Here is a 24,187-nt window from a genome sequence, read left to right as displayed (position 1 = left end):
ATTTATTCTGCTCTTAAATATAAAAGCTATGTTGCATAAACAGAGGATTTAAGGCTGTGGCAGAGTAGCTGAAGGAAAGGAAATGGCAATCTTTCTGGTTCTAGTAGATGCCTTTCCCTATCACACAATGTTTCCCACTCATAAATACATGACAAATACTTCCTCAATCATTTTTTACGAGCAGGGATGCACAGGGGGTAGTCAATGGCTAGCTTGAGGGAAAATAGGAACAGCAGGAGGCAGAAACTGTACTGAAAATGGCTATGTGGTAAATTCTCTTCTGGAACATCACTCAGATATCCAGGCTTTGATCTTTCAGCTACAATTACACTCACATCCATGAGATCTGGGTATACTTTTTAAAAACTACATCACTAATTGTAATAGAAACAGTTAAACTGTTTCATTGTATGACTCCTCAACTCAAACATCTGATTTTTTACAAATTAAGAATTGCAATTTATCCAAAGATTTGCTTTCAATTGGGTTTAACTATGTCATCATCACAACCAGTCTCACAAAAAACATGGGGTGACTGGCGACAGCTAAATCACAGACTGGCGTCGCCTAAGTAGTCTGGCTGCCATTAGGGTCTGGGCAATGGTATTTACTGTACAATTAGAGCCACTGAGCTCTACCTGTAATCAGCCAAATACAGGTGTGAGGATCCTCTTTGGGACATGGAAACAGACTCATCCATTTGCACATAAGCTTCCACATCTGTACTGTTACAGCAAGCCTGAAGAAACCATAGCATTTTTACTTTGAAAAAAGTATCACCTTACAGCAACAGAGCAAATACAACTACCCTGATCTTAAATATTTCCTTGGGTAGAACTATTCTTACATTTAAATTGTCATACCCAAAAAATATTTAGAGGGAAAAATTAATTTAAAATTATAAAATTCAGCCAAATATGAAGAGCTTACATTATTATACTGCTCGTGAAGTCTATTCTGAAGTCTGTGTTCGGGACTGAGAGGGTTTGCTACTAAAATACATTAAATTTTGTTCTTTAGTACCAACACAAAATGTCTTGGAGTATCAAAAGGACAGTTTTAGTTGCAGTAATTTCACAGAATTTATTCTAATGATTTATTGGAGTTAACCATCTGACATTAATTATTGTTTTGGCTTCCAGTCTATGAATGTTTATTTTTCAGTTTAAAGCCTTCTCACTCTTTGATATCATATGGAAATGAGAATTTTTAATGGAAAATTGAAACCATGTGCATCTAAGTACTTAATGAAGTACAGGGAGAAACAGAGGGTGTACTTTAGGAGAATTCAGATATTCCGCTTTAGATACTTTTGATTTGTTTGGATGAGTTACATGCATATATCTGTTCACAAACATACATTTTTAGATCTTCAAAGTATCTCACAAGTACAGTGTTTAAAATTCTGAATTGTAAGAAAGTATTTGTTGTTTGGTTGGGTTTTTTTAAACTAAACACACTGCTATAGATTTTCCTCCATCATATGCTAACTACCCAATCTGTTCCCTCCTCCACAGAGCAATATTTATGCCATCTAGAGCTTCCAATGACATGCTAAATGCTGTACTTCCCAACAGTGGATTCCCACCTTACGTCTACCATGTTAGGATTGCATCTTCATCCACTTCACTGAACGTCTGATTGACTGATTTTGTAAACATTATGTACCTGAGTCACAACACTGATGCCAGAAATACCTGACTGAAACCTGAGCTATTCATGGCACTAAAGCCCACCAAAAGAGGCCTGTAAACCACAAGCAAGGCACAAGAAGTGGCAAGAAAGCAAGGCGCCCAACTAAAAAAAGAAGAGTAACACTAAATGTGCAATTTTGCTTGAAAGACTTCTGTGCAACTCACATAGCTTTAGTCTTCTGGCACTGAATTCATTCCTTTGGAATGAAAAAGATGCTGTTCAGACAACCAGCATTACAGAACATGATAAAGCCACATGCTTATTTAAATTAGTACTTCTAAATCAAATCTATTTTCTTCAACATTAATGGCTTCATGTTAAATTGTAAGGATGGAAAGCATATTCTTTTCTGCAGTTTCAGTCAAGGTTTCACCATATGCATTGTACTCCAGCAGCATGTCAGTGGGAGCATAACAAGCAACAGCAGTGCAAGATTAGTTCATATAGCTATTTTAACTAACATCCTTGGTGATCTAAATGTGCAAGGAATTACTGACCATTGAAAAATGTGAAACAGAAATACAAGTTTAGACATTTATCCTCTATACTCACCACTTGTTTTTCTTTCTAATGTAGTCTTTTTCAGACAGATTAACCAAGTAGATCATCGGTTTTGAAGTAAAAAACAAATGTTTGTTCAAAACATCGATCTGGAAGTGAGAATAGAGGGAGAGAATTTTAAAAACAGTTTAAATCAACTTGAATTAATTTTATGATCATTTTCCTCATGGCATGTCTGAGAAGGCTACAGAACTCAAGTGTAATACATAAATCACAGATAAGTATAAATTCAGCTAATAAATTCAACATCCAATAAATTATGAATATCAAATCTAAAAAAAACCCAAAACCAACAACTTTAAAAAGAACCAGTAACAGGTAGCAAAATTAGAAGTCAATTCATGGAGTAATATTTATAGCCTACCTCTTTGTCATTCCAATCATGATAGAAGCGGACAGCTTTCTTTTCATCTATTACCCATGTCTTGATTTTGCACATTACGTCCTACGCAAGATCAAAAAAAAACCCAAAGTCAAAAACTCAGCTGGATATCAAGACTATTCTCTTCCATAAACAAGGCGTGTATCCATTAAGATTCAAAACATACACACAAATGAAAAATTAGATAATACCTTTTATAAACAAATTTTTACTCTTCCAGAAAAACAGAAATTGCTGCTTTCAAAGTCGCTAAAGAGCAATATGGATTATTAAAGTCATCCAAATCCTACAATTAGAAAGTTAAATACACAAGACTCGAGTATCATCTCTTGTCACCAAGAACATCAGCAGAGCTCATAAAATATATGTAAAAATAGGTACATTTTAGATTGCTTTTCGAACTCAGTAAGACGCAACATTTCAGCATCCAGCGGGAGAGACCACGTACAATATAAACATGCCATTAAGAAAAGGGAATGGGTGGGACAAAACACAGCAAAAAAAAATTATTTTTTTTAAATTGTGAGCAAAAGAAATGGAGCCTATTATTGATGATCCACCCTCAAGAAATTAATTCAAACGGCCAAAGCCCTTTTTATTCCGCATTAATTTTTCGCCAACACCTTCTCCCTCCCCCCCCAAAATGAAACCTGCCAAAGCCTCCATTACACAATGGCAAGAGCCTTGCACTGGTGACCTCCAACCAGCTGCATTCACTTTCAGAACATCTCTCTCGGCAGGAAATCTAAAGGCCTTTTAGTTAGCAAGCTAGTGTGCATTCAGAAGGAGTAACTGCAGGAAGAGCCCAATGTGCTTTGTTTCTCTGGCCTTTCTTCACAGAAAGATTAATCATCTGTGAAATGGAAACGGCAAACAGCAAGTGACACAAACTGAACCCTTCAAGCCTTTCCTCATCAGTTTTGTGGTCGTGAATCCGAAAGCTGCGTGTGGCACGGTTTTCCTTACAGGCAGGTGTTAATAAAAGGCTCTTGGGTCTGAAAGGTCAAACTCTGCTCTTCTAGGAGTAGTACATTTTAGAGTCGCCTATTTTTTGTTGTAGATAATTTATGATCATGCTTTAAATAATGCATTTTTTTAAGTTGAAATTGATGCAACTGAGCATTAAGATCTTTAAAATACAAGGAAACATTCCCTGAACTGTTGAGCACACAACATTTTTTGCACTTAATGCTATGCAGTTGAAGTACATTTATAAACAACCACAAATAACATCAGTATTTACTACCGTCTTTTCTAGTCTTGCAGTAGCTTTAGTGGAGGGGAAAAAAAAAAGCTCTTCTAAATCTTCAGATCCTGATTTGAAACCCTCCAGGAACAGGACTCCCCACAGATTTTAACAAGGAAGGGGCAAGCTAAAACTTTTAATGAAATCTAACATGTTCTGCCTAAGAATAATCACTTTTACTCTCCTATAACTGAATTTCACTCATAAATGTTTAAAAGTGGCTAATATAACACCATTTCCTACAAGGAGAAGATCAAAGTGCTATATTACAAATGCATTATGATTAAAAAAGCACTGTGCAGCTTTGCTATTAACTGTTCTTTAAACCCTAAAAGGCTTCCCATAGATCTCACTTGGCACTGCATATACAACCTTTGACAAGTAATGTAGACCATTTTTATTCATTGCCTAAAATTGTAGGCAATTATGTGCGTCACACTGGCCACCTGCAAATTCTGAATGCCTGCTCCAGTTGTCAGAGCAAAAAACTAATGTCGGAGGGGATTAATCTAGGGGGAGAGAGTCCTCTTTAATGGCTCCAGCAGGTGAAATGGCCCAGCTGGTTACTATGATGAGTGGCCAGAACAGCTTATGTAGAGACATGCAACAAGATTACACATAAAGAAGAAAACACTGGCACCATCTTATCTTTAACCCTATGTGCTTTTTATTTTTTTAATTAATCTGTATAAACAAGATAAGGGAAGCAATTCTACCAGTAACTACTTTTCACTTAAGATATTTATCCTCAGCTTCTCTATAAAAAGATATATACAAAAATCAACACAACCACCAAGATTCCTGTTCAGCAGTGAAGGAATTCTGGTTACACACTATTTTGGGTTTTGAACTAGTTCTGTAGGCACCTACCACATGACTTTCAGCATTACAGTTTCTCCCACAATAGCAATGCATTGCTACATATAAATTGGAGTCAATAAAAAACTGAAAAAAAACCCACCATAGCAGAAGTCACTGGAGCCAAACTTTTACGTTTCTGCTTAAGCAGAAATGAAATGTTTTGTAATCACACTGTAAGGGGAGCTACGTAACACAGAACCTCCACATAATTTCAAGCATCAACACAGCAAATAAAGTTTGGCCTTTCTAAAGCCAGTCTAAGCACAGAGCTGCCAATCAAAACCTCTCCCACATTCATTTGCTACTTACAGTGACACACATCTAAATCCATTTTGGCACTGACCTAATTTTATTAATTTCCCGTTTATGCGCCTGATTTAAAACTGTTTGCAACTGTTGTTTTAAAGGAGCGATTACATGGACAATTTCCACAGGTAAGGCAGATCTACAGCTGAGTATGCTGGGGACAACTAACAGCCATCTACTTCCAATGTTATTTTGGTTTTATACCGAGGCTGGCAAAGTACTGAAAAACTTTCTGTAGGTAAAAGGATAGAAACTTGTAAGCAAATGCAGCATTTTTGCATGAAGCTGATGAAGCAGTGAGACACAAAGAAGTTCTCTCATGGACTATATGGGCAGCAGTCACACCATGCAGAATGTAAGTAGGCAGTCCAGAAACTTAAAAATGGGTGAACTTAGATTCCCTTGCATCAGTGGTGGTGTTCCACTGAAATGAGACTTAAGCCCTTAACAAGGAATTGTTACATACAAATGACAACATGAAGAAAGGCACATATTTCCATGTATCTCTTTTTAACTCAGCTGCCCCAACACTCTCAACAAACATACAAATAGCACATTTTTGGGTTATTTCTCATGCAGCACCATTTTTAGTTATTTGCTTCTATTTAGGACTGGTAAAAGAGTACAACCTGATCTTTTTATCTTCTCTATCACTGTACTAGTCATTTAAACACATTTAATCACTACTCACGTTACCTTTGAGATGCTTAATAACAGAATACAGAGCAATGATCCACTTTGTTTTATTAGAAATGGCATCCCCAGCTGGATACTTTAAGGTCAATCTGTCATGATCCACTTTGCCTTCTTTGACCAGAGTGGTACTCTTGTTTTCCAGATAGCAACATTATAACAAGAACCATTCAGAAAGCCACCAAAAATCACCCCAAATTCCAATTTCTTTACAGTTGTCACAAGGCATATGAAATACAGCAAACTTAATGAATATCAAATATCACCGTTTGTAAAATCAGTTCATTTCTGACTATATGCATGGCAATATATTTAGCACTTACAAATACTCCGTGTATCTATCCATATGAAATACAGTGATTTTAATTATGTCCTGCACTCATTTTCCAAAGACCACAAGTACTCAACCCACAAATGCTAAGCAGGACATTAACAGTAAGTCCAGCAGAATAAAATAATGAAATACATGTAAATTGCATATAGCAGATTTACCAAGACCTACTCATGAAACACTACTGTGCAGAAAAATGTGCATACATTAATAGACTTTCTGGATGAATGATAGTAATAATGTGTGCCAATGCCAAATTCTTCTTACAGCATGAGGGACTAAACTGAAGCTTGGAAACCCACTTGCCTACTTGGCATCAGAGAATTGTGATTTTTTTTGTTGTAAATTACCAGGGCATGTAATTAACTTCCGTAAGTTTAATAAAGAAATAAGCAGTTGTGAGGATTATCACTTCACACTTCAAAGTGCAAGTGAATTCCCTGTGATCCTGCAGGCAGTGCAAAAGTCTCCACTAGTACAGAGTAACTGTGAGTACAGTAAGGTTTTTTCCCCCACCAAGGGACATATGCAGTGTTTTTCAGTATCTTATTCATTCCCTTCAAAACTTCCAAGATGTAAAAACTTACCATCTCCCTGTAAAAGCTTCAAAAGCACTTTTTATTAAAATGTTTCCATTGTCTAAAATTCTATTATTTACACTTCTCTGCCGCTAGGAAAAGCTACAAGGAGTACCTAAAACATTATCTGTAGCTCTTAGTTAGCTCCTCTCACTTCATTCCAAAGTCCAACACCTTTGCATATCAGTAATGAAGATGGTAGTGCATAAATAACCTATTCTGACTTCCCTAAAGAATCTGGCTCAGTGGCAGAAGGTGTTTCTTTAATAAATCACTGCATATACTAAATAAAGTCAACACCACCTACCCAGTAGGTCTCAGAATACAACTTAAATAAAAACCTCAATATGTGTGTTTCTGATGGCACTCCAAACAAATTATTTGCCTCTCCCTGGCTGCCATCTTTCAACAGGCAAAAAAGGCCATGTTAATGATACACACATTCTGGGAACAGTAACTTACAAACACTGGGAACTAGGTAGGAACCAGAACCGCCCCACAGCTCTAAAAAAGCAAACCATGCTTTTGAATACAAAACCCTGAAGTTCATACACTGTTGGGCAGGGGCAAAGGAAGGGTGGATACAGTATTTACCAACACAGCACTTCCCTCTTGCAAGAGTGGCTGAGAAGCCTGGAGGGTCACAAGCAAATGAACTGTACTGTAACTAGAAGAATAATGCAATCCTGGAGTATATAAATAGCCTAGTGTCCAACAGGAATAATTTTACACTTATCTCTGCTGAAATGATGAAAAACTGGAGAAAAAACCAGAGGTTTTGAGAATGTGCTTATGCATGAAGATTTGGTGTTCTTAAATTCTAAGCTTTTATTCTTATTGCATATATATATATATAAAACAAAAATGTCACATATGCAGGGTTTTTCACACTAGCATAGAGAAATCAAATGACTGCTAAAGCCTGACAAACATTGACTAAAATTGTCTCTTATTTCTATACAGTAAAGATAATTAATTACTGGCATATCTAATACAAGTTAAAATAATTTAACTCTAGCCTGAAAATACCTTAATAAAGGTTGATTTTTTTCCTCTAAGACATACATTCCATTTTAACCACAGCTGTAAGAATTAAGTTGGGATATGCAAGGGATCAAACCAGATAATCATTATTCCATCTGACCTTCAAAATTTCAAAATGGTTTTTCAGATACAGTTGGAGAGCAATGCTATTTGAGGTACTCATAGCTACTTTAACTGTGCTGCACCAAGAGCAGTTTACTGAGTACACATGAGGTGGATGAGTGCACCAAGCCCACAGTCCTTCTATTCACAGCTTTCCTTGGAAATCTTTTCACTTCTCTTGAGCAGAGCCTCAGCTGTCTGCTCTTCCTGGAGTTTTTGTGGCAATTTTAGAAGATTGAGGATGAAGTGACATGGTAAGAATGTATTCTAAAAACACTGTTTAAAAACAATGGTATTTTAAAGGACAATTAAGACAAATTTGGCAATTTAAAGAAAAGGCTAGATCATGTTTTTTCATCAGTGCTTAAATAAGCTGTAGCAGCTGGGTGCAGGAAAGAGAACAAGCCAGGTACTGCACCAACTGGAGTGACAATGAGCTCCTCTGTGGTACAAAACAATGTCTAATCTCTTACAATTCCCTTGCTCACTGACTTTAATAAAAATACAATGGGCCAAGTAATGGATTTAGGACAAGTGTATTATCCTTCCTTCTATTTAATACCTTCTCACAGAGCCAGTACAAGCTGTACACGATGTAAGATTTACTTAGAACTAGATGCCAATAATGTTTATGAACCACAAAAAGCACTTTCACCCAAAACATCCTACAGGCATTCCAAGCAATGTAATTCCTGTTAATAATCCCCAAATTCTCCTGTGTGGGTCATCCTTGTGGGGTGTACAGCATTATACATGAAACAATTCAGTCACGTGTTGCTTCTCAAAGAAAAAAAGCAAGCAAGAATAAAGAAAGCAGTCCATCTACAAGTGATTATTTCCAGCAGTTCAGAAATTCAGAACAGGGCAATTGCACTGAAAAGTAAAATGAAATATCTTTCACAGAGTTTCATTTAACTTTCCTTATTCCATTAGCCAATCACAAAAATTTTCAACTAAATCCATGTGTGAATGCATTTGTTGTAGATTTGTGTGAATTAAGCTGAATGAAAAAGGTGTGTCTTTTTCAGAATACAGTTATTTTTATATAGTGTTATTTTGGCACATACAGTTTAAAATTACTTAGATCTAGACATACCAAGGGAGGTATGATTTACAAAATTAATTACTTTAAGCTACTTGTCAAATCTACACAGGAAAGATCAGCCTTGACAGAAAGTATTTAAGCACTGACTTCTCTCTGTCTACTGATAATACCAAAAAAATCCAAATGTGTGTTTACACATTATGTATTTTTAAGTCAGGCTTTACTACCAATCAATTCACAAACATCTGCCATGCTACATTCAAAATGTTCTCCAGAATGAACTTTAATTTCCTCTAAATACCACATTAAGCACAGTAAATGGTCCACTCAAGATTTTAGGCATAATTATGTGCATTAAGAATATAAATATTTTCTTGATTCCCTATGATTTAAGTTAGCAATTGTAAAAGCCATCAGCAGAGAGTATGTCAACAGTGCATGTGTACACTGCTCCTTTCTTTCCCTCTCCTGTGGAACAAACTGGCCTCTCAAACTCTCCTCACACAAGGAGACCAAAGAAACTGGCAAAAAAAAATTTATACAATTCATGACTGTATTTATCTTCAACTTGGAATGAAAGAAAGGTGAACATTCCCAACTGACATCATCAGTTAGAGGAAATAAGAGTTCATCCATCCGTGAGAACTCTGGCAAGTGCTTGCAGCAAGAGGTCAGCAAATTCTGCTTGGCACATCCCATTCATCAGAATATTGCAGGAAGGAAAGGTTTTCATCCAGTATATATTGGTAATGAGAACAAACTGAATCTACCAGCTCTTTGCTGTATGTGAAGTATCCCCCACACCATACTGGTGATTTTAACAACAAATGATGAACAAAAGAACATCTTTCAAACAGTTACTATACTCTCAGGACAGGACCAAGACATTAAATGTAAGGGAGGAGAATGGAAGGGATTAAAGCTACTTAAACCACCATTAGGAATATTTTGCTTTACTCTTCATAGTACATATATGCTGACAAACACAATGGCCATAGGCTGAGTGTAAGTGTTCATTATTAGATCATTGTCCATCACAGTAACAAAACAAAGCTTGATGCCTTTCTTTTAAGCTGAATAGGCACTATGGTGGTTCTCATACCATTATACAAAAAAGGAGTCTCTAACTGCTCTTTCCATAACTGTAATTGCTTTTCCTGTTAAAAAATGTGCTTGATTTGATAAATTAATCTTACTTTTAAAATGACAGACTTTACAATGGAGACTGGTGAAAGCATCCCATTCAACCCAACACCGGAAGTTCAAATCCAGTGAATGCTGATCCCGATCTACTGCAGAAGCCGCCTTTCAACAGAGAATTGGAAGGTCAAACACTGTGCACACTGATTCTGACCTAAAGATTGTGTCTTCATGTCACTAACATCAATAATCTGCATCACTTCAACTATAAACAACAGCCTTGTAGTCAGATACGTAGATCTCAATACTGTTAACATAAGAATTCTTCTGTGCTGGAATTCAAGATTTTGGGCACCGACAAAGGGCTCAAGGAATCTGCTGCAGAGCTGTCAATTTCTAAGGACTAGAACTGAATCAGGCTGGAAGGACATTGGAAGAGAATCCTGAAATATTGTTCACTTCACTGTATTAGATGGTATTAACTTAGAGACTTGTCTCCAGGACTGAAAAATCCCACCAATTAAAAAATATTTTTTAAGATTAATTTTATCATTTGTACATTCTGATTTATAAAGTCATACATATCTGAATTTTACTTGGAAATCCTCTGCTATTCAAAATGACAGATCAATAATAAGCTAATAATAAAGTTTAACTCAATATCTATCTAATGTCTCCGCATATACCATCATCAGACAGATTTTAAATATAAAAGTACTCTGACTGCTTTCTGAAATTGTACCTGCACTGTTTTAATACATGCAAATAACAGGAGTATTTTTATTCTATAATATCTCTTTAGAAGGTTATAGCCAAAATAATATTTAAAGATATATAAAGTCTGAAAGACTAGTACCCTTAATAACAGTAAACAGTCATTTCTGAGAAGGCAGTGGGAATACTTGCAAAACAGACAATACATGTGCAAAGGAAGCTATTCCAAGCTTATGTCAACATTACGTGTTGGTGATCTTGGATCATATTGTGCCACTGATTTTTAAGTAGAACTTGAAAATTATTTTATTGATAGCTCCTTAACAACAGTCAGCTATTTTATTTCTGCTGACAGGGGATCAATTCTCTGAGAGACAGGACAAACAGTTAACACTATTTAACTGCCAAGCCAGGTCACTGCACACAGGTAAATTTACCACCTGTAGGCAATGTAGGCTTTCACAGAGGAAAAATGATAATTAACAAGTTATAACACCATGCAAAATGCAGGCAATCAAGTACAAATCTCAGATTTAAGTCTTGCTGACTGATAAATAGTGTCAATTTTTTTTTCTCCTCCTAAACCTTTTGGAGATTTCAGACTACCAAGTTACAATCGTGGTGGCTTATTGATAAAGCAAATCTTCTAAAGCAGACAATTCGTATTTATAAAACGAGACAAATGACTTCTATAACTCTCAACCAGTTGAAATTCTTGAGACATTCTCAAGCATCTTCACCTTGAATTGTTCCAAAAGGAATGGGGGAAAGAAAACAATAAAAAAGAGAGATACTAAAATTTTAACATAGTGCTTAAAAACAAAACCAAAACAATCTATAAATATCAAGTCTTTTCCTTCATAACCTCCCGGTTTTCCTGAAAGGAAAAATGACTGGGAACACTTGGTGCAAAGACAAGAGCTGTTTGTTCCACATCTCTGCTACAGAAGAAGAATATTCCTAGGAATAGAATATTAGCAATGGCTGTGTATTATACTGGCAAATAATTTTAAAAGGCAAATCTTGAGGAGTTGTCTCCCAGTCCTGTCCCATCCTCTAATTTTTTGAAGACAACCTGTTTGGAAAAAAGTATTCATTTCAGGCCATACTGTCTCTTCATAATTTTTTTTCTTTTGCACTAGAAAAAGCAAGCCTTGAACAGTAGCTGCAAGTGCATGGAAACATTACAAGTTGTGCTGGACAGGGAACTCTCCCTGTGACAGACAAGCTAAATGCAGAGTGCAATGGACTGGGGAAGTGCAGACTGACCAAACTGCCAAAATATACTCCTAACATCTGGCTACCCCTTTAGGAAGATGGAATAATCTTTAACTGCTTTTTTCACTAATCCCACATGGTTTCCCTCCTAGACCTGTAAATCATTTACTGCATAGTCAATCCTGCTATAGTGTACTATGGTATGTTATATATAATGCAACCACAGGCTTTGTGTGCAAGCCAAAACATGAAAGGAAAAGAGGCAAAGCAAACTGTACAGGAGTGCCTCCCAACCCAGTGGATGTACATCTGAAGCCCAGTAGTGGCCAGAAATGCCCAAGAGCTGCTGTTACAGTCTTACAGCTACACAAACCTGCTTCTGGAACCTGCATAACTGGACCTAAGGATTGATTTACCAGGAGAAGAAAGGAGCTTTCACAGGCCTTCACCAAAAAAGTCCATTTTATGAAGTCTAGTGTATATACATAACAATTCAAGCATGCAAGTCACAGGGAAGAGAGGCAATAAGGTCCAAGATCAGCAAGATTCAGAGGCATTATGCCCCCCATTTCCTTGAAGAGATTCCCTAGTGACTATAGTTCCTCCATGCAGCCTTTGTCTCAAGGGAAGCATTAATTTGTGCCTTCCCACTCTGTTCAGCCACCCCTTCCCATGAAACAAAGGAATTTCAAGCCTTTGAAACCTCTATTGCTGTTGACAAACTCAGCTGAGACTGGTCATGTGTAACAGCTATTATTGGGAACAGAACGGGCAGAGCAACAGGACGTCAAGACCCTGATCTTTTCTGTGCATGTGTTCATAAAAACAGGATTAAGGAAACACAACAAATGACAGGAAGTGTATGTTACAAATACAAGGTGACAAAGTCATTTTGACAGGTGAACTACAGATGAAGTAATGGTAAGGAGACTGAAGGAGGAGGCAATGAAATGGATGAGAAACTGAAGCTGGGTAAAAAAAGATTATTATTAAAGATTTGAAATTTTTCTTTAATTAATCTAAATTGCATTTCTAGATTTGAGGTTTTTTATTTGTCTCCCTTAATTTGAGGATAATCTGATATTTTCTGTTTTCAAAGACATACCAACTTCCTGTAGTCAAAAAATTACAAAGAACAACTCCTGCCATACAATCATAACTGTACCTACCACCCATTAAGTTACACAATCACTATTACAAATTCTACTTAAAACACACTTCAGTTATGATTCTTTGTAATCACAAAAGTGCCAACTTCTTCCTTCACACATGAAGAACATACATGGTGATATAAAATACTCAAAGCATCCACAGAGGTACACTCAAAAACTAGATAGGAATGTTCCATCACAAGGAGCTGAGAAAAGCTGTTTCCAAAGACAGCCACACAACAAAGTGAGTGAGAAGAGCTCGAGGCTGGGCAGAACAGCATCACAGCACTCCTCATTTTCATCCTGTCATACCAATGTGAAATTTAGCTTTAGGATGAACTTTGAATTCGCTACGGACAGGATTTTTGCTTGCCCCTTTCTTTAACATGAATTAAAAGGTGAAATACTGTGTGGATGCTATTTGAAACTGCAGGCATAAACTGCACTGTTCGTCTAAGCATGTGAAACCTTTTGTGAAAGATAAAAATCGTTGCCCACATGTACTCAGGGCTGGGTTCACATGACAGATAAGACCTGAAATGAAGGTTCTTAAATGAAGGTTTTCTCTCTCTGGGCTTACATAAAGCCTTTAAATCTTCCAACAATAGCTATTTTTTCTGGCCTAGACGAATCAAGAAATAAAATAGTTTTCATGCCAGATGAAGACTAGTTCTTCACCAACAGAAGCTACCACAGAAGTGCTTTTTAACACTGGATCATGGAGCAGAATATTTTGGAGGGGGATGCTCACTTTCAGCTCCTGTCTGTTTCCAGACACTAGGCAGGGTCAACAAATTTCAGTGCACTTCAATATTAATAAATTAACCTGGCAGCACCAATATAACAATGTTTTTCTTACTACTTGCTATCAAAAAATCCATCCGAGAAAACAGTTTCTTCTTAATATTACTTGCTAGACATAAATAATCTATTTCCACTCTGATAAACTGTTGTAATAATTAGAAAATGCATTTTATATACCACCTGAAATATTTATAGAATACTAATGACAAAGAAAAATGAATGACTATTGGCAAAGTATAGGGGACTCAAAAGACAAGTAGCAGTAAAGCAACAATTTGCAAAAAATATACTTGGAAGTTGATAATTATTATACATTACTAATTTACAAAGAAACATCACTACTACCCTGTGATAATTGAGCTCATTTAAGCAGATTTCCACAACAACATTCTAAAATTATTTTCAACTAGCAGTCTTAATTTAACATGCACTAAAAGACACAAAGTGCAATCACAAAAAAAATACATTCACTTGCTGGCTACAGGAATACTAATATCAACATAATACTAGAACTTAACAGCAGGAATAAGTCAGAAGTAACTCTGAATTACAACTTAGACATTGATGTAAATTTGACAAAGGATTGGCAATTCACAAAGCTGTATCAGCAAGAAAATAACAGCTGAATTTCAAAAGTTACAATTAGCTACATCTATGAAATCTTAAACTGACAGCACAGCCAGTCATTCTAGTATTTTTTTAACTCATAATAATTACTTTAAAATAGATATAAAAATAGTAGTAGAGTTTTGTATTACATATGTGGGATCAATAAGAAAACCCAACAATACAAATATTTCAATTCAATGCTGACAAGACTTAATGATTTACTTTTATAGGTCATGTACTTACATATTCAGGTTTTAATTTCTTGTCTCCTCCTCTTACAGCTACTTTTTCAAGCTTATCTATGCTCTGCATGATCAACTCCTCATCCTTCAGTCTAAGTTCTTCATGTATAATTTCGATGTCACGAACAGGATCTACACTTCCTTCAACATGAGTGATATCATCATCTTCAAATGCTCCTAAAACAAAACAATATTTAAATTACCTATTAAGCTAAAAAGACAAGAAATATGTATTTAGAACATGCTATAATGAGTCAAGAAAGTTTGAAATTGAAAAGCCACCCATGTACAAGTGTCCTGTGCAATGTTTTATCTCATACTGGTTTAGTATGTTAATTTACACATCAACTCCAGGATCCAAAGCTCCCTCTCTGTATACTCAAAGCACAGCACTTAGCCATTTCAGGACAGGACTTAGAGCATTTAAGAGTTTCTCCTACAAAGAAATAGGCTGGAGCAGTTTCCTGAAAATGGCTGGTGTGTTTTACAATATCTAACCCAGAAGTAGCAAACACAGTAGCTAAACTGAACATCGTGGAACATTTTAATACACAGTAATGATTACAAGAATGATGGAGAGAAAACCTTTCAAATCACCTTGGCAGACCTCACTGGCTGCCCAATTTCATGCATTAAGAAATGAAGAAGTTCTAGACAAAGAATTCTGAAGTTCTGAATGACTCTTAGTGTTTCCAAGGGAAACAGGGCTTAGAAAAAAAGGCCTGAAATCATCTGGCAGACCTCGTCCCTGTTTCAATCTACTTTATCACTGTGGTTCTGACGGTGATTAGATAATGAACCACTCAGACACACAATTTACACAGCAGCTAATTTCATCGGCCTGATTTGAGGGTATGGTTTTTAGGGGGCCATCAAAGAAGCAGATGAAGGTGCATTTGTCATATATGAGTGACAACCATTCACAGTATCTGAACAAAATGGTGCTGGCCCTTATTAGAAACACATGCTATTATCACATATTTAAAGTGCAGTTGAAGCCATAATTTCAAATTGCCAACTGGAAACATAAGGTTAAAACAACCAGATATTACTGACGCATGTGTGCTGACTTCATGCCCTTCTGATGACAATCTGGCAACATAATTCAACTAGGATTGAAATTATCAGATAAGCAGCATCACTTAAAAAAAATCCTACTCCCCCCAAAAAACCAATACATGCTTTAAAAATAAAAATATTAACAGATAAAAAGAGTTTATTAATTCTTCCTGGATCAATTTTCAGAGTATTTGCATGCCTAACCTGTAATATTAAAGATATGCATGAGAAATCAACCATGAAAAGAATGTTTCTTGAACATCACCAAAGTTAAAGCTTATTTCTTACATAGGAAAAAAATTCAAGATGTTTCTTGTACTGAAAAACATAAGAAACAGGGTAAACAATAAACAATTCCTTAACTGATATACAGAAAGTTGTGGGGGTTCTTTGTCATCATGAACACCTTAAACTTCATCTTTTGTTTAAACTTACTGTAAACCAAGATTTTAGCAACAAAGCTCTACACCAACGCACATGGAACACAGGTTTAAAAGGCTGTTCATAGTCAAATATCAAAACCATTTTTACATAAACTTATGAATAGCCTTTCAAATAGTGGTTACCAGAAGTTCCCTCCTCTCTCATTAACTGTTACTCTCCAAAGCTGATCAGTGAACTCGTTGGGTACAAGTAGAATTACCTCAGCAACAGATCCTGATGCTGGCCATGATGGGAGAACAGGCTCAGGCTGCTGTTAAATGGAAACACTCCACACTAATCTATACCAGTGCCAGGCAATCAAGGAAGAGATCCCATAGCCCTTGTCTTCCATAAATCCTTACTTGCACACCTGACAGAATGGGATGTAGGCTGTTCAGATGAGCAAATATTAGAGAACAGCTTAACTACTCTGTTCTAATTTACAAGGAAAATATTGAATAAAAAGGGTAGAAGCAGGAAGATGTCACCACACAGACCAACAAAAAGTCTACTTGCCTCAGCCTTCTCAACAGATACATTGCATTCATTCACTAAAAGTTCAACTTTCTTCCTTATATCAAGAAAAAAAGCCTCCATGACCATGTAAATAATATCTTCTCACATCCTTCTGCATCTAGTGTCCATGGGTTTAAAAAGCAACAAAAATCCCCACACTGTTAAGTCAGGGGAAAAGCTGCATGACCATGAAGATCTCACATTTAGAACACAAAAATAAAAAGTAAAATAAACAGTTTGTTTTGGTCTTAAGGAAGAAGTTTATTTGAAAAAGCAAGTGTAAGGTGAATTAGCAACAATAAAACACAGCTTATATATTAGTTATATTTTTCTTTTTTCTTCAACAACAGCTTCATTTCTTCACATCTTCCCATTCCTTTTCACAAAAAAAAATGTTCTTTATTCATTCAAACCCAATTAATTCAGTGTATTCCCACCCCTACAAAACTGACTCTATAGCTTCACCTTCATTCTCTTCTCAGCCCACTAAAGCCTTTAACCCATGGTCCCTTCAATGTTCTGCCAGAGTTTTCTTCAAGTCTCCTTCTTCCATCATGCCTGTGTCAGCAGCCATCCTGCAGTTCACTCAGGCAACAGGAGGACAAGAGATCTGTGTCTGGCACAGGCGGTTGCTTGCTTGGATAAAAAGCCCCTCTTACTGAGCTGGTGATTTCCCACTAGAGGCAACAATTTACCCTTCTTTCCTCCTCTCTGGGTTGCTTGACTCTCCTCATGGAATGAATGAACAGTAGTTGTATATTCCATTAAAGGCATGGATTTTAAATTTAAATTTCCAATTTTACATTTGGAGGAATTCTCATTTAGACAGACACAGTCCATAAGAAAGTGATAGCTTTAAGATTTTTTTTTACACACAGAAGACCAAACTGGCAGTAATGTGCACATCTTAGTACAAATGAGAGATTTTTCAAGGCAACAAGACACTGAGCTCTTTTTGTGAATCTCTTGATCAGAGTTTCTATGTCAGCTTCAGCCATCAACCTAAACCAGATCACACTCTGACCAACAGCCTAGCTAGAGACACAACAGGGATACTCCCTCAGGGATGAGGGAGACTCAAGAAGAAGGGAAGGAAAAGGCAGAGTGACACCACTCGGATGGAAGAGCCTTAGTTTTTAACTTTGTCTCAATATCCATGTGGGATGTACCCTGAACAATCTATTATGCCAGCCTCCAGCCTGCTCTGTAGTGATGGTCTGCTACAAATCCCACTGAGCACTGTAGGGAATTCAATTCCAGTCTGCAGAGCTGCATGCAGACGTAGCAAGCCAGAACTGGTGGGAATGTTAGGAATTAGGCTTTGGGCAAGAGATAAGATCTCTTGGAAAAAGTACAGATGTGAGAAACTAGCAGTTAAACTACTAGAAAAATGTTTTACTCAGTACCTGATTTTAGAAACTGCCTATATAAAAATGCAAAGTAGTAGGAAAAAATGGAGTTGCAAAACTGAGTTTATAAATAAGTTAAACAAGAAAATGTGCATATTATTTACAAGTTTCAATGATGAAAATAAGAACCATAATCTCAATCTACAAACCCTACCTGTAACAGATTGTTAATAGCATTTTGCTATTTATTACTTTGTCTTTCTGCCTTTGTGTGAAATTCCTCTGTCAAGCAAGGCCTTTACCTCTCTTTTGTTAGGGAAGATGATATGATAGACCCACCTTCCCTGCAGCACACAGAGCAGCAAAACAGAAAAAGGCTTTATTTTAAAGTACAACAACTGGAGTACTAAGAATCCCATCACTGTCCAGTTAAAGGTAAAGATAATGCAATAGCTGTACAATGAACATGATGCACAAGGTGGACACAGGCTAGGAACACTGAGTAGCACCAGACTAGTAGCTGGTATGGTGCACTATGTAGAAAAACAGCCTGATGAAACAAAAAACTGCTGAACTGGAAGCAGGGAAAATGGGAGGTGAATCTTGAGATAGAAGATGACAGCAAACAAATGAGAATTTTGTTTTTCTGAAGGACCAGGTAAGACTGCCTTGGGTATCAGGCAAAAAAACCCCAAAATCAGTTTGTTTATGGACATTGAAGAAGAAAAATGAAAAACAAACATTGACAAAAAAATCCTCATATTAGTTTATCTGATGCTGCTCTCTCATTACAACAGAATCTATGAGAAAAATATTGGGGAAAAGGAAAAACAGACATTTGGTAGTCTTATTTTGATCTCAAGCTGAATATAGCTTGGGAGAGCTTGGCAGAAAAATGAGGGAGCAAAGGTTCCCCAAAATTATACTAACAGGGCATCCAGATGAGGAAGCAAAGGACTAGAATGGGATGGCTGTAAAACAGCACAGACTGCAAACATGGCCACGTGTCAGAGGTAAAGCCCACACTGACGATGAGGTGTGTTTAAATTTTGTGAACCTCAAACAAACCATGTCTGTCTTCTTACTGACATAATGAGGCCTCAATGTCTGTAAATAGGAGGGAGGTTTACAAGGTTAGCAACTTGTTCACACAATGTCCTCTGTAGTACATGCACACCTGCAGGATACAGGCAGCTGAGCTCTGTGGTCTAGCATCTCAAGTTTTCATTAAGAAATTAATTTTTTCAAAGTTGTGCTAAAAATTCATCTTTAAAAAGCTGTTATGATATTTTGGAAGTTCAACAAACAACAAATCGATCTAACTACTTTATTTATTTTAAAATAATACTACTTAAAAAGCATATTTACAATTAACATCTCCAAAACTAGTCACACCACTGTGTTCTCAAGACAGTATAACCTACGGACAATGACCCTCTCCAATGATTAAAATAAAAATCCATTGTACTTCCCACATCTTCACCAATGCATTTGCTTTTAAAACATAAGGGGCCTCAGCATTTCTCAAACATTACCCCAAAGCACACCACCTTCCTTTTGACTTCTTCCTTGAGTTATAGTGCCTGTGCTCCAAAACTGCCTTCTTTCTACTGCAGGAAACTATGGCATACTACTGTAAGAGGAAAAAGGAATCAATCTGCCATATGGGCAAAAAAAATACATAGATAAAATAGACTTACTCAAGAATCTCCCCAAGGAACCATGTGTTTGTCAACAGCCAAGCTAATCACACAGCAGTAACAGGAAGGTCAACTGGGAAACTCTAATTAGTAATTTAATTACTTTAAAAAATCATTACAACTTCTCAGATATCTCTCTTGCATATCCTAGCAGAGGTAAACTATAATTTTATCAGAAGTTTGTCAAAAGGAAGTTGAACAGAAACCATGTTTCTTATTTTAAGTATCCTATATATAAAAGCTTTTTCTCAAATAATCTCCTATAACATGCTGATGGATTTGCACTCTACCTTTAAAAACCCTGTCACTTCCTTTAGTGTACAAGAGCAAAGATTACAGAGTTAAAAACATCAGGCTCACTGCAAGTGAAAATCTGCTGTGGTAAATTCCCTTAATGTTTTAGCAGTATCCAGATACTGCTATTAAAACAAGACAAGTATTTACAAGTGGTAAAGCATAATACTGGAGCAGGATTCATTTTTGCCAGCTACCAGCCTCAAAATAATGATATAAGCTGAAATTACTAGAAGTAAGGAGCTTGGAAATTACCACTGCCACACCCAGCTCCCTCTTCTCTTGTCATTAGGGTCAAACTTGAAATATTCTTCAGTTTTGGGGAAGGGTTTATCTTTAGCTGAGCACTTTATCTGGGGTGTTTGGGTCTAAGTGTGGTGGACCAAATATATGTTTTTAAGTGGCATTAAAGATATAATGCAGCAATAGCTGGTTCTGCACATTTCTTTCAAATTATTGGCTTAAAAATGCAGAAAACAAAACGAATGGAGAAGATGTACAACTTGATTATGTTTTTTTCCTGTGGAAGTGCAGGAACTGTCAGTTTGTAAGGTCTTGATGGCAGCCAGGACACACAGTCTAGATTTGTTCTTGACAAGCAAAACTAAGAGCACATAAATATGTATACAGGACAGCCATAACGAATGTCACTTTTAAATGGTATCATCTAATGGCATGCACATTTCTTCCCATTTCTTTCAAAAATCAGCTTCAAACTTCCTTTGACAAAATTTACCTCTCAGCCTCCAGAAATTTTTGCATTGCTTATGTTATACCTGTCAAGATCTGATGACTGTATGTTATGTATTCATCTGAACAGAACCACTACACTTAGTTACAGGCTATCATCAACCAATTCATTCTCTTGCTAAAATCAAGTCATCCAATTACTCCTTGACTAATCAAGGCTGTTTTGGCTTTTTCTTTTTTCAAAAGGTACTCAACAGCATAAACAGTTCACTTACAAGAAATGGAAAGGGGCTAATCAGCAGAATTATTGTTTTGCTGCCACAATTTGCAGTATTTAAATGTAGTTGCTGATTGGACTGAAAGTTTTATGATATAGCATATAAAACTAGTTCGACATAAAAACGAAGAAGCTGCCTATAGCCTAAACCTTACTGTTTCTAGCTGCCCCAAGCTGCCACTGAGATGCTAAAATCCAAATCAAAATACTACTCCTAAACTTATCTTATTCTGCTCCTAATTGCAATTATGGAAATTAATTATTATCTTCAAGATTAATTTCTCTTTTATATACCAGTCGCTTCATTTCTCTAATTATCCTTACCCTTAAACTAAAATGTAACCAAACATTTGGCTAACACTAAAGCTTCACATAATGGCATTCTGGCAGCTTGCATTCATTTACTAAAGGTAAGCAGTGTATTTGTACATGTTATGCTGCAATTAAGGGGGACATTTACAATTTGATCAGAATCTGAACTGCATCACAAGCTGAAACTCCCATTGGTATTTAGGGTAATGATCAGCATTTTTTGTCAATAAACTATAAGGGAATGTTTAATAACACCAGCACAAACCAGAGCTGGAGAATAATTGGTACTTGCACTTCCTCTGCACATACATTCAATGAGTGCTACCAAAGGGAGCTGCTCGGCACAGCCGGGCACGTCACATCACGGTACGCACACACACCCCCGGTCCAAGCCCTGACACAAATGAGCAATAATATCTATCTGGCCACTCACTGTGGGAATGGGGGACAGAACAAAACAAACTAAAATACAGCAGCTTGAGTGGGAAGCTGCAAGTAGGGTATTTCTTTGAGCTACAAAAAAACAAGACTAGAAGCGTAAAAAAAAAAATTATAATTAATATCTATACTTAGACTGGCTTGACATGCTATCATCAGTATTCCAAAGATTTAAACTGTAAAAGATACTGCTATTTCTGACTGAGGTACAGGTATATTTAACAATACAGAATGTACTAAACTTTGATGATAGTACATTTTACTATGCATATTTATTATTAGAAGGAGAAAATACTACCATCAGAATCAACATTTTTACAGCTTCTTAAACAAAGCACATGTTAACAAAGAACCAAAAATAAAGTAGGTTTAGCATGTTTTCCCTTACAAGCTAATTTCAAGTGAAATTAATCACCTGTAACACAAACCCAATATTCTTTAAGCAGAGTAATTTTCAGTTGAAGAAGATGCACCTGCCTACCTCTTCAACATAAGCAAAATCATAAGCAAAATCAACAAAAAACATTAAATAAAACGTTGTAGTAAACCTTGACTTCTGAAGAAAGAATTTTTTAGACATCTTTTGTGGCTTTGTTTTGTGCTACAGCCCCTTAAGTTTTGTCTTCATAAAGCCCTAACTAGTTGTAATCACTTGCAGTCTAATTGTGGACATTTATCTGCTTTTCTTATGCATAGAACATAGCTATTAAAGCTGAATGGTGATGGTGTGAAGTATAGGTTAAATTGGGTGAAATTAAAGCAAATTACTCTGGGATGTGGAACTCTGAAAATAGAAACCGCCAATGATTTGCAACCCTCTTGATGATCAGCTTCACAGAACCCTAAATGACAAGAAAACTTACATATTTTAAAGTTAACTAGATTTTTTTAAAATAATATGTATAAATTTATTTCAAATGCAAGCAGTCACTCTAGCAATAATTATTTTGTCTTACCTGCATCGTAAAAATATAAGAAAAGGTTTTCATTTCCATTTAAAACACTTGTTTTTATTCTCAAGTTTAGCTGATTTTTAGCAACAAAAACCAGTTCAGAATATTAGGAGAAGCATTAATGACTTTGAACACAACATTACAGTTTATGTGTACCATATGGCTATACAGACACAGGATGGTAAAAGCAGCTGCTTTGGGCTTTCTTGACTGGTGTAGTATTAGGACTTAATTCATTACTTACCTATATAAAAGACAAGCAGCTCCATTTACCCTGCTGAGCCCTAATACCACAGCAGTCAGGAGAGAGCAAGCCGCTCCCCAAAAGTCTGAACCAGCAGCTGAATGGCAGCCCTTTCAATACCAAATCTATTGGGAGCATTTGACAAAAAAGGGCACGTCTACTTCTGCACCAGCAGACACACAATGAGAGCATGGAGAAGCAATACAGGACTCTAAATGACTGAAGTATCAACTTCTTAAGCATACAAAGAATTTACATTTGCATAAAAGTACTCGTAAATCGAGTACTGCACAAGGTCAGAGATAAAAATTAAAATCTCCCCGGGAAACACTGAGGCAAAGCAATTCACTTCAGGACATGAGAGTTGGCAGAAGAAAACACAATCCAGCTCCTGACAGAGGCAGTTTTATCAGAGAAAAGTTGTTCCCAGGATAGTAACTCCAATGAGCTTCTCTGTAAAATCCTGCTCCAGAATGTGTAAAATCCACACTCTTGAGTGTGCCTGGCAAATATTAGTGATTTATTTCAGGTGTAAAATGTGTTCACTTGCCACTGCTCTCATCCTGGCACCACAGCCACTACCTGGCTGTAGTCATCCCTTCACAGGCAAAACCTTCCACCTGCTGAGATTTGCCATCAAGTTGGTCATACTGAGTAAAGGACATTATTTGACAGTGGAAGTAATAAATCTTTGAGCCCTTTGTCCCTGTTTGCCAAGGGCTTGCTCTGACTGCCCTTCATTATGTATTCTAAATACTATCACTGAACTTCCCACCAAACAGTTGGGACACAAATGGGGCATACTCCTAAATTTCTTTTCTTGCAAAACATTACCTGGGTAATTGACACAGATTCACTATCAAAAGACACCTTGGGAAGGGCAGCACTCGATGTAAAACTTTTTGAGATGGTTAGCATGTCACGTAAATTGTTATAAATTTCCTAGGAAAAACTAGCCTCTTTGCTCAGATTTTTACAAACCACAATTGTGTTAACTGGAAGAAGGGGTCAATTAGGAACTTAGCCTGGTCAAAAACCTAAATACCTGAAAAATGCACATGCTTGCTTCAGAGACAAGTGCTCGTCACCCTGAGCTCAGTCCCATTCTGTTTTATGTTATTTTCTGTTCTAATGACTGAAAACCTCGCTTTGTGAGTTTAAGTCATGAAAAGAGAAGCAAACAGAACAAGGAGGATTCTCCACAGAACTC

General features: G+C 36.6%; 1 protein-coding gene across 4 annotated transcripts in view; it reads right to left on the bottom strand.

The window, feature by feature from the left end:
* The window catches only part of OLA1 (Obg like ATPase 1), a 127,104-nt gene that overhangs the window by 33,873 nt on the left and 69,044 nt on the right, over positions 1-24,187 (bottom strand). For all 4 annotated transcript variants that reach the window (XM_066553722.1, XM_066553725.1, XM_066553724.1 and 1 more), the window contains exons 5-7: positions 14,724-14,899; positions 2,621-2,701; positions 2,248-2,345 (exon numbers count right to left, since the gene is read on the bottom strand). In XM_066553722.1, coding sequence (XP_066409819.1) covers positions 2,248-2,345; positions 2,621-2,701; positions 14,724-14,899 — 355 coding nt within the window. The remainder of the gene's footprint in view (positions 1-2,247; positions 2,346-2,620; positions 2,702-14,723; positions 14,900-24,187) is intronic.

The sequence above is a fragment of the Molothrus aeneus genome, chromosome 7 (assembly GCF_037042795.1).
Source record: "Molothrus aeneus isolate 106 chromosome 7, BPBGC_Maene_1.0, whole genome shotgun sequence".
Taxonomy (NCBI): Eukaryota; Metazoa; Chordata; class Aves; order Passeriformes; family Icteridae; genus Molothrus; species Molothrus aeneus.
The sequence above is the reverse complement of the archived record's forward strand: the minus strand, read 5'-3'. Positions and strand labels throughout refer to the sequence as shown.